Source organism: Hippocampus guttulatus, chromosome 18 (assembly GCF_054856545.1).
Source record: "Hippocampus guttulatus isolate MCC_2025c chromosome 18, RoL_Hgut_1.0, whole genome shotgun sequence".
Taxonomy (NCBI): Eukaryota; Metazoa; Chordata; class Actinopteri; order Syngnathiformes; family Syngnathidae; genus Hippocampus; species Hippocampus guttulatus.
Window position 1 is genome coordinate 1,365,050 of NC_141278.1, and position 18,453 is coordinate 1,383,502.

Below are 18,453 nucleotides of genomic sequence, written 5' to 3' on the forward strand. Positions count from 1 at the left end.
ACATCTTTTTCAAGTGATTCCAGTCAACGGGGTGTGCACATACACTTCCAATCAGCCAAGTTATCTTCTCAAGTTTACTTCGGTGTGTCCACAATTTCTTTTATTATCCAAACTTGTCAGGCAACTGCGTCCTTGGCCATTCGGCCGGCCAAATAAACGGTCATTTGGGCAAAGTAAGTCTGCTTTCTTGAGCACTGATTTACTCTTTCTCAAAATGTTTTACCAACGATGTACTTTCATATTCATTTTGGCAAATGTGTTTTTTTTTTTGTTTTGTTTTTTTAATGTTACCCCTGCTTGCAAAGCTAAACGGAGTGAAGTATGAAGTTCCGGTACTTTTCCTTTACTTGCGACGACCAAGTTCAAGTCAGTCTACTACAAATCCAGTTCAGTAAATGACCTCAATGGAGGAAAAAAATGTCAAGGGCTGTAACATGTCATCTTATCAGTGCGTGTAAATGCTACACAACTCGCCATGTTTATATGATGAGCCCTTGTATAGTGGATGTGTTTATTGACTCCAATTAGGTAACAAAAAGCACGGATTCCCGCCCGTTGGCTCATCACAGACACTCTGATAGACTAAATAGACTTGGTTAACTTAGCAAGACTTAAATCCATTGATGGGCCGTGCCATTTCTCTTCAAAGCAACCTCATGCACATGGTGGCCCAAAAGTCATGATACACTTTCTTCATTTTCCATTCAGGTATTGCTCAGACAATTTTCATCAGAGCGGCGTTGCAAAATTGCCATGTGGAAATGACTGTCGCCGCTTTAGCACTAAACCCCAAAAGTGATCTTCAAAAAATAGAAAACAGGAAGTGGATCGTAAGGCAAAAGACCATAAGAGGTTCTTCCAATTGACTGTACGAAGCGAAATTTAAGGCGCAACCATCAAGCATCCTTTGTGACTTGAAATATCTCTCCGAGCGAGAGCAGCGCACAGGCTAAGTGTTAGCCGCGCCATTTCACACAGGACATGCCTGTGTTTTTACAACGCCATTTACGCATGAGAATATGCGTCAATGTTTAACCCTCAACCCCAGACATTGTTTTCCCGTTTGGCTTCCTTTTTCTTTCTTTTTTTTTTTTTTTTTAAAATGGGACCTCTTACGTTTCAGTGGCAGTTATCCAAATGCACTGACACAAATTTCCACAATGCACAGTATTTATGTGTGCCATGCTCAAGACGGCGGTTTTAACTGCGCTTCAGAGTTTATGCAGAACGGAGTGAAATCATAACAATGACAAAAATGCGTTTGGACACCTTGGCACTAAGTAAAATAAAATAATGTTTAGCAACACCCGCCACACTGCAAAACGTGATTGAAAACAAAGCGTGAGCCGCATTATCAGTCCAAACCCCACGCACAATTTTATGAAAGGCTTCTAACTTTGGTTAATAATTGCATAAGAAAGGAAAACTGATTAGATATCCACCCCCACCTTCCAAGGAAAAACAAAACAAAACACAAAGTCAAACGCGTTGAAGACTGGAGCACGGTTTGACTCGGAAAAGTGACAAGAAAGTCTTAGCACTGAAAGAAATGAAATATGAGATTGCTGAGTGATATTTGCATATCACTCAGCAATATAATACTATCACGGTGAGATTAGATAAAAGTCGTCCACGGTATGATAGTGATTGAGTTCTGATCTGAATGCGGATTGTTGTTTCGACTCGCACGAGGATATCAAAGCAGTTTCTGCTGGAAAATGATTGATTAAAATGCAGTGACATCACGTGCAAGTGAATTTCCGTCCTTTTTCTTTTGGAAAGGGAAACAATACATTGAGGTTTATTTTTGTTGCTATTGTGTTTGTCCAATATCTTATCATCACATCGACCCTTTGCCTCGCAAAATGATGCGCATCACATTGTCAGAGCAAAGTTTCGGTGACGACCGATGGTGTAATGCATTAACCATTGTCAAGGAGGTGACACCTTTTTCCGCTCAGGTTTGCTGACATGACATTAAAAAAAGGCATTTGGACAATGAGCCACTGATAACCGGAGTTCAGGTGCCGCGGGTCACGGTAAATACCACAGTCCCCCTAGCGGGAGCGCTCAGTTGCTCTTTAAGGACTCGAGAGGGGAGGACACAGACGAGAGGAGATAAGCTCGCCGTAGCGACTGAGGGACGTTTCGACCGTGACACATTCACCATGCCGCTGAAGCTGCCAAACCCGGGGTTGGATGCTCGGATCCCCTCTCATGGGGAACTGGAGAAGTTGGAGATGGAGGAGGCGGGAGACAGGCCCAAATGGGATAACAAAGCCCAGTACCTGCTCACCTGTGTGGGCTTTTGTGTGGGGCTGGGCAATGTCTGGAGGTTTCCTTACTTGTGCCAAAGCCACGGAGGAGGTAGGCTGCTTGCGGTGCCCATGACATGGAAATGGACATTTTACAAGCTATCTCACTGATTCGTTGCTTTCAAAATGGGTTTTCGCGAGCTTTGTGCGAGTCGATGGCTTCCCTGTGAATGTCCTCCCAGGCGCATTCATGATCCCCTTCCTAATCCTGGTGGTTCTGGAGGGAATCCCGTTGCTGCACCTCGAATTTGCCATCGGACAGCGCCTGAGGAAAGGCAGCGTGGGCGTGTGGAGGTCAATTAATCCTTACTTGGCTGGAGTCGGTGGGTAAAAACGACTGCTCGGCTGCTTCAAGTGAACCCTGCTTATTTGCGAGGGATCGGGAATGCCGCGGGCAATTGACACCCCCACTAAAAAGGATTAGCGTTGGAGTGTGGAAAATGTTTAGGATTCGGGTTACTGACTTACAACATAATTCCTTGACGCCATGATTCCACAAGATGGGAGCAAAGCTTTTTTTTTTTTTGTTCTTTTCTTTTCTCCATGACCTTCCTCAATTTAGTTCAGCGTAGTTCCTCGACTCTAAGATACAGCGCCAAAAGTAATCATTTGGAATGTGTGACTTTTGCAGGACCAAACCGCAAATATTCAGGGAATCACTGCAGTGGCTTCCTTTGAAAAATGATCCAATGGCTGTCAGGTTCACGGTGTCGTGCGGTTGCAGGTGTATCCTCTTTGCTGGTGTCTTTTTTGGTGGGCATGTACTACAACACCATCATGGCTTGGATCATGTGGTACCTCTTCAACTCCTTCCAGGACCCTCTGCCGTGGAGCCAGTGCCCCCTCAATGCCAACCGCACAGGTATGACCAACGATAAGCTCCAAAAGTTCAGCGACCGATGTTAACGTTGCTCACGATTGAGCAATTTTGATGTCAAATCAAATGAGCGCATGTCAGCAATGCATCACAGTTTAAAATGTTTGGACTTGAATCCGATGATATCAAATCCGATGAGATGGCTGGATAGTGAATGATGTCGGAGCAAAGATGGAGGATCAGAGCACTTGCAACATGCACACTAACGACCACTGGAGGGCATATCGGCCCAGTAGCTGGGTAGTGATATGAATTCATTGAATGCAATTACAAAACACGTCAGGTATTTATCCTTTCGCAGAGAGAAAGAGAGAGAAAAAGAGGGAGGGAGAGAGAGAGTTATATATTATATATGTATAATATACAGTATCTTATATGTAATATGCTGTTAATTGGGAATTTCTCCATTGTGAGACAAATAAAGGTTTTCTTATCTTATCTTCTTCTAATTATGAATAATGAAGTTGTGCCCCACCTCATTTTGCTATAAATATTTTGGTCCTGTCCTTCACCGGAGTGACTCATGGAACCTTCAGTCAATAAACATAAAAACAATGGGCCATTGCACTTTTTTTAAAAAAATATATTATCACCTCCTTGAGGAACCAGTCTGAAATACTTTCCTGTCATATTATTGTCTCAACAGGTCAGATTTATAGTCAGTCGTCATTGTCAAAAGAAGAATTGTTGAGTGAATAGTTGAACTTCAGGGTCTGTATCCCCCCCGCCCACACTTATACGCAGGTCCGGTGGAGGAGTGTGAGCGCAGCAGCACTGTAGATTATTTCTGGTACAGAGAGACCCTGAACACGTCCACGTCCATCGGCGAGTCTGGAGGTCTGCAGTGGTGGATGGTCCTCTCCCTGGTGGCCGCCTGGACCGTGCTTTACGTCTGCTGCATCCGCGGCATCGAAACCAGCGGCAAGGTCTGAGCAGCACCGCCATCCGAAGCCGATCGCTTCTCATTTGGATGCCATCCAGTTTTTGAGGGAAGCGTTGGGAATTTTCTTCTCCAGGCTGTGTACATCACCTCCACTCTGCCTTACGCGGTTCTGACTATCTTCCTGATCAGAGGACTCACTCTGAAGGGTTCCCTGGAAGGAATAAAGTTCCTTTTCACACCAGATGTAAGCATCCCCCCTGCCCCGCCCCCTTTTAATATATATATATATATATATATATATATATATATATATTTTTTTTAATGCTTATAGTTCTCCTAATGTGTGACAAGTTGATTGATAGCTATTGATTTTGAGCTACTCTGTATTAATTGTCAAACGCACACTGTGCAAAGAACAGTGCGATCCGTTGGCTCCTTTGGGTAATGAACCGTTGAGCACAGTGTCAAGTCACTGCCCCCCCAGTGAAGAGCAAAAACAAAATGATACGATACGGTGCCATATAACACAACAATAGCACTCCGCTATTTCCGCTCTTGCTGCGAGCGTCAGCACATTGTCACGAGGCCGGATTAATAATCCTCGTCATAAAATGAATAGCGGCCAGATATAAACGTGCTTCTGTTGTTATGTTTTGCGAGAAACACATTTTTATTGAGCGATTATCTTTTATGATTCTCACATATCAAAGAGTAACGACTCGCCGTGCGTTCTATCCATGTCATGAAGACGAGCACGTTTTGGCGCACGGGGAGGGAGCGTTGATCCTTTTAGATCACGCGAAGGGGTCCGTTTTTCCACTCGATTCATTGAAGGTGTTCTGATCAAAGGTGAATGAGTTGATGAATCCTTCGACGTGGTTAGACGCCGGCGCGCAGGTTTTCTACTCCTTCAGCTTGGCTTTCGGAGGTCTCATCTCCTTCTCGAGTTACAACTCTGTCCAGTGAGTAAACCGCCCGGTAGACCTGAACACCGTCCGCACTTTGGACGACATTGTTGACCTCCTCTTTCGTGACGACAGCAACAACTGCGAGCAGGACGCCGTCCTCATCTCCATCATCAACGGCTGCACGTCGGTGTACTCGGCCACCGTCATCTACTCCATCATTGGCTTCAGAGCCACCGAAAAATTTGACGACTGCATCGGAGGGTGCGTATGGATGTCACGAGTGGCAGTTTTTGGCATTGCGCAACATGGGCGGCCTTGCTAATGTTCAGCCCATTCACGTGCCCAAAATTCTGATGGACCAAAAATTCAACATTTTCTCAAATAAAGTTCCCACCAAAAAAAAATCGTGATTCATTCTCACGTCCAACACTTCAATATATGATAAAGATAATATAAGATCCACTTGAGTGCTTCCATTTGTGGCTTTGGATGTGGCATGCTAGTTGGAGGTCTTCTTTGTCTTTACGCAGCAACATCCTGAAGCTGATGAACGCCTTCGAGTTACCCGAGAGCAACATCACAGAAAGCAACTACGATGACATGCTTCTGTACCTCAACCAAACCAGTCCACAAGTTGTGGAAGATTTGCAAATACAGCGGTGTGACATGCAGTTCTTCCTCAGTCAGGTCTGCCAAAAACCTTTGCGGACATTCCGAGGTGACGCGCCGCGCGTGCGTTCGTTCGTGCGTGTGTAGTAACGTTTGGCGCCATTTTCCCACAGGGGGTGGAGGGAACGGGTTTGGCTTTCATCGTCTTCACAGAGGCCATCATCAAGATGCCCGTTTCTCCAATCTGGGCCGTGCTCTTCTTCATCATGCTCTTCTGCCTCGGTCTGTCGACTATGTTTGGAAACGTGGAGGGAGTTGTGGTACCACTGCAGGATCTGAACGTGTTGCCCAAAAACTGGCCCAAAGAGCTCGTCTGTGGTAATTTTCTCTCTTTCTTCATTCTAGACTATCGCAGGACACCGAAATGATGATTCTGCCGGTCACTCTGCACGACCGGCATCGATTGATGAACAAATATACACGAATTGACAAACAAGTTATCTGCATGTAGGGAATACTTGATCGAGTCTTTGTCGTTGCTTTCAGGTTTGTCATGCGCAATCCCTTTTGCCTGCGGCCTCATTTTCGCCATGCGCTCCGGCAACTACTGGTTGGCTCTTTTTGACAACTTTGCTGGTTCCATTCCTCTTCTGGTCATCGGGCTCTGTGAGATGGTCGCTGTTGTCTACATTTATGGCATCGATAGGTACGTCCCGACGGGAAGATATCGCTCCGTATGCTTTCCTCATCTGTCGTATGAAAATGCAGGGGTCTGCACACGCCTATTCAAATGCCAGTTGTCTTGCATCCGTTTTCGGAGCCGTTTCCGTTCCTCGCCCGGCTGTCTTCTGGTAGTAGTAGTCGGGGTGCACCCTGGACTGGTTGCCAACCAATGTAGGGTAGACTTTTTTTTTTTGTAGCCGTTATGTGAATGAAATGCTTTCTCAATTCTTTTTTTTTTGGAGGGAGGGGGGGGGGGGATTCAAAATATCTCTCCAAATCAAAAGTATTTTTCCACCATTGTATAAGACCCCGGTAACTTTGAACATAAAATGAGTCCGTTTACAACAACGGCTTGAGAAAATATTGTCAAAATGTCCATTTAAAAACCAACATTGGCTTGAAAAACACAATTTGGCCAGGGTATGACTCAGGTTAGATCCTTTGCTGTTCTTTCTCATGTTTACAGCCCTCATCCTCAACGTTGTCTTTATCTCATCCGGGAACCATGTTATACAACCGCTTATCATGGGCGCTGTACTTAAATGACATCAGGACATCTTCCGATTGCTTCCTCGTAGGTTCAACAAAGATATCGAGTTCATGATCGGCCACAAGCCCAACATCTTCTGGCAGGTGACCTGGAGGGTGGTCAGCCCGCTCATCATGGTTATCATCCTGGTCTTTTACTTGGTCACGCAGGTCACAAAGTCTCTCACGTATTTGGCCTGGAACCCAGAGTCGGTAAGCGTCACTCGCGGCAGACCGTTGTCGGAGTCGGTTTTGCACAATGTGTCTGATCACGGCGTTTCCCTGCTCCGTCTGGCTTCACAGGAGAGCTTTCCCATCCTCGAAGTGCGTCCGTACCCAAACTGGATCTCCTTTCTCGTTTTCCTCCTGGCGGGCGTTCCCAGTTTAATCATCCCGGCCGTGGCCCTTTTCAAATTCTTGCGGATGAGGTGCTGCAAGCGGAAGGATGACAGTGGCGACACAGTCAAGACCATTTCTGCCCAACTTCAGATATATGATAACATTAAGTGTTAGTTCAGGGGGGTTCTTTATTATTATTATTATTTTTTTTTTTTTTACAAAACCAAATCTCTCAATACTCTTTATAGGGAGTTTTTTTTTGTTTGTTTGTTTTAGCCATCATGTAAATTGTCATTTCAACCCGCATTTGTGTTGTTAATAGTGCTGCTGCATGATTATATTATTTAATATCCCGTGTATATTACCTTCTATGCCTGTGTTATGTCAAGTTGTTATTTTAATAAATGTGTAAATAATAGCAATTTTAACACTGGAAGATCAATAAAATATTTGTATCATATTATTTGGCATTTTATGTGTGCGTCTGACGTGTGTGTCGAGCTGCCAACAGAAGTCAAATCTGTTTTAGATTTAGGTTTAAAACTGGTTTTGCCGATAGCGATGATTAATCCGCAGGAGCCTGATAACGGTCCTGATCATTTGAATCACGTGTGTTGGAGGAGAGAGACATCTGAAACAGGATGGATCGGGCATTTCGAGGACCGGACTTGGGCACCCCTGTTTGTAGATGCTTATAATTGTTGTATCGTTTCGTATGTGAAGCAAATTAAGTTAGCTTGTGTATGAAATGCGCGATATCAATAAATCAGCCTTGCCTTGGCTGGTGTCCGCACGTGCTAAATTTAGAAACGGTCCCGCTTCCTCTTCCTTCCATCGTGATCTCTTGTTGAACATGTTGAGACTGAGCCAGTGAATATTTCTAACACGATACAAACGTTTATAGGCCTCGGGATTTCAATGTCTTTTTTTTTTTCTCGCCCTTTCGAAATAATCCAAATTGATTGATACCATTGTGGAAAAGGTGCTCTTCAAATAGTATTAGAGCATTCAATTATGGGTATAAAAGGGTAAAAGTGCAGAGTGCATTAGCTAATCTTTCTCCACAAAAGATCATAAAGCGATTTCGACATTGCTGATTTGGGCTTTGAACATATTGGTACATGCGTGCTAATAAACGCCCATTTCAGCACTTCATCCGCCGGCTGCAGACGACTCCTCCGCTTCGGTCGGTGGACGCCATGAGACTGACTCTTCCAAACCCGGGACTGGATCTGCGGATCTCCTGCCATGAAGATCTCGACAGGATGGAGAAAGAAGAAGCGGATAGCAGGCCGAAATGGGACAACAAAGCTCAGTACATCCTGACCTGCGTGGGCTTTTGCATCGGCCTCGGCAACGTCTGGCGATTCCCCTACTTGTGTCAAAGCCATGGAGGAGGTAAGATGAGGACAGTCCTTTGAAAGGAGATCCATGTTAGCTTCAATGGTGAAGGATTGGACATCTTAAGGAGGGCCAAAGTCTCCAACTTTGACTCAAAAAGTGTCTCGTCATTTTCATGAAAAGCCACTCGCTGTCCTTTGTGCCAGAGGTCAAACGGCGAGTTGAATACATAACCCGGGCACGACAGCTGGAGTGTAAAGTTGTCGAGTTTCGTTAATCATTGTGGGAGTGGAAGCTCCCCCCTGAAGAATCCTCGGGCGGTACATCGTATAGGCCGTATAGAATGAAGATTACATAAGAGATGATGCGAGTGTTTATCTTGCCCAGTTTAATGGCATTTTGGAGCCAAAACACATAAAAAGCATGTCCTACAAACGGCGGCCTCTTTCACAACGATCTTCCTGTCCTATTTCACAAGTCATAACTTTTAATGTGCACACTCAGGACACCGACCTGCCCCAATTCCGCGACTTCTTGACACTATAACGTAACCTTGTCTTCGAAAGATTAAGCGATACTGCAAGGCACTACCAAGAAAGTGACACGTCAACCTGAATAAATAAATCTCCCCCACAACTCCCCCAAAAATCCAAGGAAGGGCAAGATATTAGATACAGCCGCATTTTGAGCTTGTATTTTCTGCGTTTGCAGGTTATGAGAAGCGCAAATGTAATTATTGAGTGTTTTTGTACAGTACAGTTGTGTGCAATCTTTTTTCGGAACCCCCCCCCCCCCCCATATTTGTGTCTATTTTTTGGGGAGGGCTGGAACAGATTAATTGCATTTCCATTCATTTCGATAGAGAATTATGATTTGACATGCGAGTGTGGTCTCTGAGATCGTTACCTTTGTATCTCAAGGTACCACGATCATTTTACCCACATCCAACGTGTCATTTTCCAGGAGCTTTTTTGATCCCATACCTGCTCCTGCTGGTGTTGGAAGGAATGCCCCTCCTGTTGCTGGAGTTTGCCATTGGCCAGCGTCTCCGCAAAGGCAGCGTGGGAGTGTGGCGCGCCATCAGTCCTTACCTGACTGGCCTGGGTACATTGAATGTAGAAAACAAAGAAAAAAAGACCACGCAATTCTTTAATGATGGGTTTTTTTTTCCAGGGATTGCCTCCATGCTGGTGTCCTTTTTAGTTGCTCTATATTACAACGCTTTGATAGCCTGGGTCATGTGGTACCTTTTCAATTCCTTCCAGAGCCCGCTGCCTTGGACCCAGTGTCCTCTCAACGAGAATGCGACAGGTACTTCAGAAGAGTTTTACAATCACAACATTGCATTCGTGCTTATCGGTTGTGGGCAGGGACCGCAACGGACAGCGGCCCCTCGACTGACAAATGACCCAATTTACGACTTTTTCGAGATCCAAGCCGCTCAGCCAAAGTCTTTTGAGTTGCTTGTTTTCGACGGCGGCGCTGAACTTCGCAGCAAGCAGCGCACCGGCCGCTCGTGAGCAATTTCTAAACAAGAGGCCAAGCGCTTGCTTCAAGTTGTGCATCGCCACGCTCAGTTGTTACTGTTACTGTCAAACGAAACAAAAAAAACCAAAAAGAAACTACCCGCTGCCTCTTTCACCGAGCGACATTGACAAGACCCGCTAGCTTAATGCGAACAAATAATAGGAAAGACAATTGACAAGGTAACGAAAATAACACTGTTATTGGACTCGTTTTAAACCTTTCGACAACTTCTGTGTGTTTCATTATAAATGTTGAAACCGTTCGCAACACAATGCGCGGCCCGCCGCCGATGATTACAGGCTGTATACTTGCTCAGGTTTTGTCGCCGAATGCCAAGAGAGCTCCACCGTGGACTATTTTTTCTACCGGGTGACCCTCAACAGCTCAAGCTCCATTTCGGACTCCGGGGGGCTCCACTGGCCCATCGTGGTGTGCCTTTGCGCTGCATGGACCGTTGTCTGCATTTGCTGCATCAAGGGGATAAGCAGCTCAGGCAAGGTGACGGGACGGCGTTCTCCAATCACCTTTAGCGTGTCAAATATGGACGAGCTGTTTGAACGCGTTGCTGTCGTTGCTTTGAGCGCAGGCCGTGTACATCACAGCCATCCTGCCGTACATCGTGTTGGCCATATTCCTGGTGCGAGGACTCACCGTCAAAGGCTCCTTTAGCGGTATTCAGTTTCTCTTCACCCCAAAGGTATTGTAAAATGTCACAAACAACAAAGGCCATTCAAATATTTGCACAGTGTTCAGAATCAAATGTTTCAATTGAAGTGTATTCCAAGTGGATCTCAACACGGCGTGGCGATGTCATGGTTTTTGTTTCAGGTGGAGGAATTGATTAACCCCTCGACTTGGCTGGATGCCGGGGCTCAGGTCTTCTACTCGTTTGGTCTGGCGTGGGGTGGCCTCATCTCTTTCTCCAGCTACAATCCCGTTCAGTGAGGGTCATCTGTAGCATCCCCACCTATGAGGGCAACGGCGGTGGAAATGACACCGGTGCTTGTTTTATCTTCCCTCAGTAACGACTGCGTGCAAGATGCCGTCATCCTGACCGTCGTGACGGGCCTGACTTCAGTGTACGCTGCCACGGTTACGTATTCCATCATTGGCTTCAGGGCCACTGAGAAATATGACCTGTGTTTTAATGAGTGAGTACACTTCCTAATTATTATTATATATTACATGACAGTTTTTTTTTTTCCTGTTCATCTTTCAAATATATCGAAAGGTTGCGCAATTCCCTTGTCACAAAGTTCCATGTCAAGCACCACTAGAAAACCAATGCCAGAAAGCCACCACCGATGGCGCTGGTAGGTTGCGGAGCATCGAGCATCCCCCCCCCCGTTTTAATTCTCGCTCGATATTTCTTCCCCAGTAACATCATGTCATTAATAAATGGATTCAATCTTCCGGAGGACAGCATCACTCCGAGCACTTTCGACTCGGCCTTAGAGCATCTCAACAGCTCCGATCCCGAGGCTGTTCTGGCGTTGGACCTTAAAACCTGCGACTTTCAAAAACTCCTCAGTGAGGTAAAGGCGTCGCATTTGTTGTGGAGCGTTGTTTTCGACATGCTGTGTCATGTGACTAACGTGCATCATGTATCCAGGGAGTGGAGGGAACAGGTCTGGCATTTATTGTTTTCACAGAGGCCATCACCAAGATGCCCGCTTCGCCAGTCTGGTCTGTTCTCTTCTTCATCATGCTCGTCTGCTTGGGGCTTTCCACCCTCTTTGGCAACATTGAGGGAGTGGTGGTCCCCTTGAGAGACTTGGGTTTTTTCCCCCAAAAATGGCCCCATGAAGCCCTGACTGGTATGCCTCTCAGAATAATGAGCTGTTAAACGGAACGCTTCACGGATTTCGCTTATCTCGGGTTCGTTTTTGATCGTAACGAGGGTTCACTGTCGAAATCTCCTTGAGCAACAAAGCGAAGCAACAAAGACAAGAATGGCACTGGGGAGATTCTAGGCTCTAAGCCATAGGTGTCAAAGTCAGGTCCCGGAGGGCCGCCGCCCTGCATGTTTTCCAAGTCTCCCTGTTGCAACACACCTGATTCAAATGATCAGATCATCAGCAAGCTCTGCGCAAGCCTGACATTGAACGTGTTCATTTGAATCAGGTGTGTTGCAACAGGGAGACTTGGAAAACATGCAGGGCGCCGGCCCTCCGGGACCCGAGTTGGACACCTACGCTCTAAGGGGACACTTTTGCATCTTCATTAGGATGTAACGTTGCGACGCCGTGATGCGTTTTTGTGTTTCAGTGATAACCTGTCTCGGTGCCTTTGTCATCACCCTCCTCTTCGCTTTGCATTCTGGGATTTATTGGCTGACGCTTTTTGACAAGTTTGCCGGCTCCATTCCGCTTCTGACTATTGGATTCTTTGAACTCATTTCTGTTGTTTATATCTACGGCATCGACAGGTAAACGCGACACCGGTGATCAGGTGCGCGCGCTTGCGGCGAGCGTTTGAGAACTACGGTATATCCAAACGCTTCCGTGTCTCAGGTTCAACGAGGACGTGGAGTTCATGACGGGACGCAAGCCTTCCATCTTCTGGCAGGTCACGTGGAGGTTCATCAGTCCTCTCATCGTCCTGGTCATTTTGATTTTCTACCTGATAACCCAAGCCCGAGAAGAGCTCACCTATTTAGTCTGGGATCCCGCTTCTGTAAGCACTTCACGGATTGTTACACATGGGCGGGTTCAACGTTGGACAAAAAGCCTCATGATTGTATTTTCTGCCTCAACAGGAAGCCTTCCCGTCATTGTCATCGGAAGCATATCCCGCGTGGATCAATGGGGTGATTTTTCTGTTAGCGGGGGTTCCTACTGCCATTGTGCCTATGTATGCGTTGTGTAGGTTTATCTATGTGCGCTTCAGGCAGCGAGTCGGTTGAACAAGACGGAGTATCGCTGGTATCGAGTCATGAAGGCGAATCTTCGGTGCAATAAGCGCAGAGTGCAACTTTACCACGCACGCTATTTAATTAAGTACATTGCAAAATGTTTAAACTGACTTTGGCAAGAGCCCCTCTTAATATTTGTTCACAGGCACCAGGATACCGGGTGCCCAAAAATAATAATAATAAGTGACAGTGTTTGGGGTTATACCACAAACAGTTTAGGGTTTATTTTTCTTCTGATTTTCTTTAAAAAAATATATCTATATACGGTATATCTAAATTAATCTTTCTTAAGTGTCCGAATAGTGTAAACTGGTATTGGATTACATAACAGCAGCCACCGGGTGGCAGTCTAAACCAGGGGTCATCAACGTTTTGCGAACTGAGCCACTTCTTGGTCACGGATTCATGCAAAGCGCCCCCAGTTTAAGACACACACTTGACAAGAAAAGACATTTGCCAAAATGACCTGTAATTTTGCTTATTATTTGTAATGAAAGCTATTTATCTATGTGGGGACATTGAAGGTGTGAGTGATTTCTCCTGATAATTTCCGTCAATATGCAACGCTTTATTTCTGTCAATCTCTGCGAGCGTTTACATTTTCAAATGATCCCCTCTTCAACATTACGGGGAAATCACAATGCCCCTTCACCAGTGAGGTGTGTTTCGAAAAGAGCCAAGGGCTACTTAGGTGGTGCAGATGCCCATCGGCACCCGATTGCTGCTCTAAGCTCACCTGTATCAGCTTTTCGAACACTCACAGACCTGAAAGAGAAATGCAGCCAAGCGTTTTTATGATATGCTCACAAAATAAATATCACAAAAGAGAACATCCTCATGCTAACAACATCTCTGGATCCACGTGCATCGTGTGTGTGTGTGTGTGTGTGTTATGTAACTGCTGTTGTTGGCAGCCTGATCTGCCTTGTGAGTTGTGATTATCGTTGTGGTCCACGTAAAAGACATTTTAAAAATGATGACCGTACCGAGGCATCTGCTCTCGCTCCTTATAACTTTGCGCGTGTGACGGATCATATTTCCCTGTGAACATGTTGAAGTGGATGCTTGTACAGACAATACCGCTGAAAGCGCACGTACTGCCCGTCTGCAAAGCATCAACAGAAAATTGAAGGTCATTGGAGTTGACACGATGGTGTGGACACAAAAAGCCTGCACACCCGAGGTCAATTTCCAGTTGGCACCATTTAAAGTGCTTCTGTTCCAGCGGATATTCTCGAATGTTTTTGTTCTTTCCAGCAGAAGCATGAAGGGTTTGTGTTAACGCTGACTGATATTTAGAACAGTTCCTAACTCCCTACACTTTGACAAAGGCACCGAATTATCGTGCTGCCACAAACATGCATCACTGCAGGGAGATAGTTGCCAGAATGTTCGGCAGCTCCTCGTTGCTTTCGGCCTCTTGGCAGTCTCCCTGCTCGTCTTTTCATACATTTTTTTTTAGGGACATTCAGTTCTTGATAACATCACTATTGAGCCATATTTCCACCAAATCGACGATGACTGTCTTTCACTGTGTCCCTTGGTATATTTAATGCCTCGGAAATTCTTTTGAGCCCTTCTCCTGATTGACATTGACACCCCTCTGATGCCGTGGGAGGCCACGAAAATGACAAGAAAAGCCTACAATACCATCTGAACATCATCTGGGATGAGTAAAATACTTTAAATGGGAGCGCATGTGTTCCTACTCCAGTTTGATATTGGAGTGAATGTGATTGGTTAATTACGAACACGGCAACGTCCCCCAGTTTGAAGAGGCTGTGCACACGTTTCTTTAGATTTACATTTGTTTGTTTGTTTTTTTCTTTTCAATGGAGTTTGACAGGTGAGAGGTCACACCAGTAGTGGCAAAATTAAGAAGTCATCTATTTTGGCGTTTGAGGAGGGGTGTGTAGACCTTTCTTTTGATCTACCGTATGATCTGATAAATGTTGGGTTACCTTATGAGAACGGGCCTGTAAATGGATTTTACTGTCACTTACACTTTTGTGTAAAAAAAAGAGATTATGCATATTTCATTCGAGTGCTAATTTCTCGCCTCACACTAATGATTTAGTAGTGTCACCATTTTTTTCAGGGGGGAGGGGGGACTCGGTTGTGGCCTATTAAAGTTGGAATTTAGGTCACACTGAGAAGGAAAATGGGACAGGAACACCCGAGTAATAGTTTACCTCTTAATCTCTTTCATAGGAAAACCATCCGTATCCAATATCCCGTTGTTCTTTCTGATCGGGGAACTCGTGTCCGGTGCGAGGAATCATAAAAGTCACATCCAGGGGCAGGTGACCAACATTTATTTACCATGATCAACTTTACAATAAAACCAGTAACATCAGCAAAATAAAGAACAGAAATCAATCCAATTGTATTTACAGAGACAAAAGCAGATTCAGGCTCACACACGACAGATAAACAACCCTGCTTCATATCAAACCGCAACAGTGAACATAGCAAGCTGAAGTGTTCTTTTTTTTTTTCATAGTCATGTAAAAATCAAAACTTGTCTATAGTTTTTTTTTGTAATTTTTTTTAACAAACAAGACATAGCTTCTTTTAAGATGGTTCTCTATAATACACCACAAAATACTTCAAATTTGGGTTAAAATATAGGAATGTAAAAAGTTGCCGAGTCTCTTTTCTGATTTATCTTGTTTTCTATTTTTTTTGTTGTTTTTCTTTTAGCTATTTAACAGTCATTTGAAGTGGTGTTGTCCTAGTTGTTCCTTTTCTAGCTTCTTTATCTTCACAAAGGAGGCATCTTGAGCCGCTGTTTTTTTTTTTTTTTTTTTTTTTTCAAGTTAGGGAAAAGATGTGTCCTCCATCAACCTTTCATCCGCTTGGTGATGTCGTCTCGCCGCCGCGCCGAAAGCCTAAAAAGTCAGTCAAGGTCCAGATGTCGAGCAAGAAGTGACCAAGTGAATCTCGTCTGTCGTCTTGACGAAAAGTGGCACGTCAAAGGAGTCTTTCACATACATGTGTATATATTTACATATACATATATCCATATACATATGTATACATATACACATATATATATAAATATATATATATATTTATTCTTAAATTCTTTCTCTCTCTTTCTTGGAAAAACAGTTCAGCCAGTTCATTGTGAGTTGCACATACAATCACTCCTTCTTTTCAGAGGGGGCGGGGGTCGAGCTGCTCTCCTCTGTGGGTTTCGAGGCCTCAGGGGCTGGAGCAGCTGCCTCCTTGGCCTCCTCCTTGGGGGCGTCCTCTTTGGCAGCCCCCTCCTCGGCTTTCGGGGCCTCAGCCTGGGCCTCCTCCTTCACCTCCTCCTTCTTCTCCTCCGCGGCGGCGGCGGTCGCTCCGTTTTCGGCGGGTTTCTCCTCAGAGGAGGAGGCGGCGGCGGCGGCGGCCGCCGCCGGCTCCTCCTTGACCGCCTCGTTCTTCTTGCTCTTCTTCAGGTTCAGCTTGAAGTTGAAGGACTTTTTCAGGGAGAACTTCTTCTTCTTCTTCTTTGGGGTCTCCTTGGTTGCAGCATCGGTGGCGGCAGCCGCTGCGGCCTCGCCGTCGGGTTTGGCCGCCTCGCCGTCGGTGGCGGCGGGGGCGGGCTCGATGGCGTCGCCCTCCGCGCTGGCTTCGGGCTCCTTGGCGGCCTCGGCCGAGCCGTTGGTCGCGGCAGCGTCCCCGTCGGGCTTTGTGGAGACATCGCCATTGGTCTTAACGTGTCCGTTCTCCTGCAAAAGAAAAATATTTCATTCATCATCTCTTTGTGAAAAATAAATCACTAATCCAAAATTGACAATCCCGGGTAAAAACAAAAACAAAAACCAAAAACAAAACGCCATAGGTGGTCACATTCCAATCCCTTTTGATCATAATTTCTCATTATTTGGCAGGGCATCGTCGTGCTCATCAATTAGCGTCGCCTGGCTGAGGCGACGCCTTGCAGCTCCTCGGTGAGCTGATAGGCGGCGCTGGAGCCACGCTGACGGCTCGGGGTACCAGACAGCCCCAACAAAGACGCAACCGGAGAGACAAGCCTTCACTTCTGGGTGACTATATCGCGAAAGAAAGCCCCACAAATGAACATCCATTTTTTATTACTAGTGATGGCACAGCGAAAGATTCAATCCAAATGAGCTGTTAAATGCCCTAAGTAACCGGTCGATTAATACCGAATGTGAAAGGTGCAATTGGTACAATAGAGATAGCGGTCTTACTTAAAACAAGGGGTGCCGACGTGCGCTCAAGACGCCCCCTCCCCCTCTTTCGCTTTTGCACCTTTTAAATTAAACGTGCCCCAAATGCACTTTTTACGACTCCATCTTGAGATTCGTTGTCGATGAGCGAGGATGCTGAAAAACCACACCTGACTCCCCCTCAGAAATCAAATCAAATCGAAATGCTATTCGGTTTCACGCCTGTAGGTCAACTTTGAAGCAAGTTCACATGTGTAAAAACAAATGTGGAGCTTTGAATTACCTGGCCGTTGGTTTTGACAGCCGCAGCATCAGCGGCGGCGGCGTTCGCCTCCACGGCCACCTCTCCCTTGGATGACTGAGATCCCATTGTCTTCTTTGTCTGCCTCTTTCCAAAGCAAATGAAAAAGAAAAACTAAAAAAGAGTGGCCCGAAGTTAATCCAACCCCAGGTCGAGTGGCGTATCCAGCGGTGAAGCGGCGAAAAGTGTAATTTGGGGGAGAATGGTGATGATTTTCTGACGATTCCAAGTCCGTCTCGTTCGTACTCGTCACTCCGGCGCAGAGAGAGCCTCTAAACTCATCGGCGCTTGAACGCAACGCTTCAACATACAACAGGTTCGGGGCGACACCCGGTGGGCGGGGTTTGTGGCAACTTCAACCAATCGACGCCCTGTCTGGAGGGAAATCGACAAGTGCTTTGGCCAATCACCGCCCGCTGCCTGCCATTGGAACCCCAGCGATGAATTAAATCAACTCAACTCATTTCTCTATAGTTCTATATTCAAGTTAATGGCAGAAAATCCATGCAGAAAAGTTATTCTATCTTACAGCTACAATTACATTTTATTTACCCTCAAATCTGTTCGTAGGGGGGTTTGTAATAAACCCAGAGTGGAAAAAAGTACACGCAAAGATACAGGTTCTTGTAATTTCATTTTAGGCTAAAATAATCAGTCAAGTTGAAACAACTTTCACACTCGGCACAACAAAGCAAGCTGAGTTGTTTTTACTCATATCTTGAAGTTGGAGGACAACACAAGGGACAAGTGTTCTGCGAAATCTTTTTTTCTTTTTTAAAAGCCAATTTCAGATCAGATCGTCAGCAAGCTCTGCGCAAGCCTGACGTTGAAGCTGTTCATTTGAATCAGGTGTGTTGCAGCAGGGAGACTTGGAAAACATGCAGGGCAACGGCCCTCCGGGACCTGACTTTGACACCTATGACTTAGACGCATGACTTTGGTGAGTCACTCAGGACTTTTCTTATTTAATTACACACACATGCGCGCGCACACGTTTCACCACC

The 18,453-nt window shown here is 45.6% G+C and overlaps 3 protein-coding genes across 3 annotated transcripts; 2 read left to right on the forward strand and 1 right to left on the reverse strand.

The window, feature by feature from the left end:
• Positions 1–2,044: 2,044 nt before the first annotated feature.
• LOC147190482 (sodium-dependent neutral amino acid transporter B(0)AT1-like) lies at positions 2,045–7,533 on the forward strand. Its single transcript, XM_086136613.1, has 12 exons — positions 2,045–2,367; positions 2,498–2,638; positions 3,040–3,177; positions 3,937–4,118; positions 4,209–4,319; positions 4,925–5,037; positions 5,116–5,244; positions 5,514–5,670; positions 5,766–5,970; positions 6,139–6,298; positions 6,894–7,056; positions 7,147–7,533. Exons 1-12 carry the CDS (start codon positions 2,169–2,171, stop codon positions 7,354–7,356), a joined length of 1,908 nt encoding a protein of 635 aa, XP_085992739.1. The 5' UTR covers positions 2,045–2,168; the 3' UTR covers positions 7,357–7,533.
• A 770-nt stretch (positions 7,534–8,303) lies between these two features.
• On the forward strand, positions 8,304–12,955 carry LOC147190483 (sodium-dependent neutral amino acid transporter B(0)AT1-like). The gene is made up of 12 exons (XM_086136614.1): positions 8,304–8,580; positions 9,487–9,627; positions 9,697–9,834; positions 10,367–10,548; positions 10,637–10,747; positions 10,879–10,991; positions 11,073–11,201; positions 11,429–11,585; positions 11,663–11,867; positions 12,319–12,478; positions 12,564–12,726; positions 12,809–12,955. Exons 1-12 carry the CDS (start codon positions 8,304–8,306, stop codon positions 12,953–12,955), a joined length of 1,923 nt encoding a protein of 640 aa, XP_085992740.1.
• A 2,307-nt stretch (positions 12,956–15,262) lies between these two features.
• marcksl1b (MARCKS-like 1b) lies at positions 15,263–17,745 on the reverse strand. The gene is made up of 2 exons (XM_086137380.1): positions 17,432–17,745; positions 15,263–16,683 (listed from the first exon to the last, which is right to left on the reverse strand). Exons 1-2 carry the CDS (start codon positions 17,516–17,518, stop codon positions 16,111–16,113), a joined length of 660 nt encoding a protein of 219 aa, XP_085993506.1. The 5' UTR covers positions 17,519–17,745; the 3' UTR covers positions 15,263–16,110.
• Between the last annotated feature and the right edge of the window lie 708 nt (positions 17,746–18,453).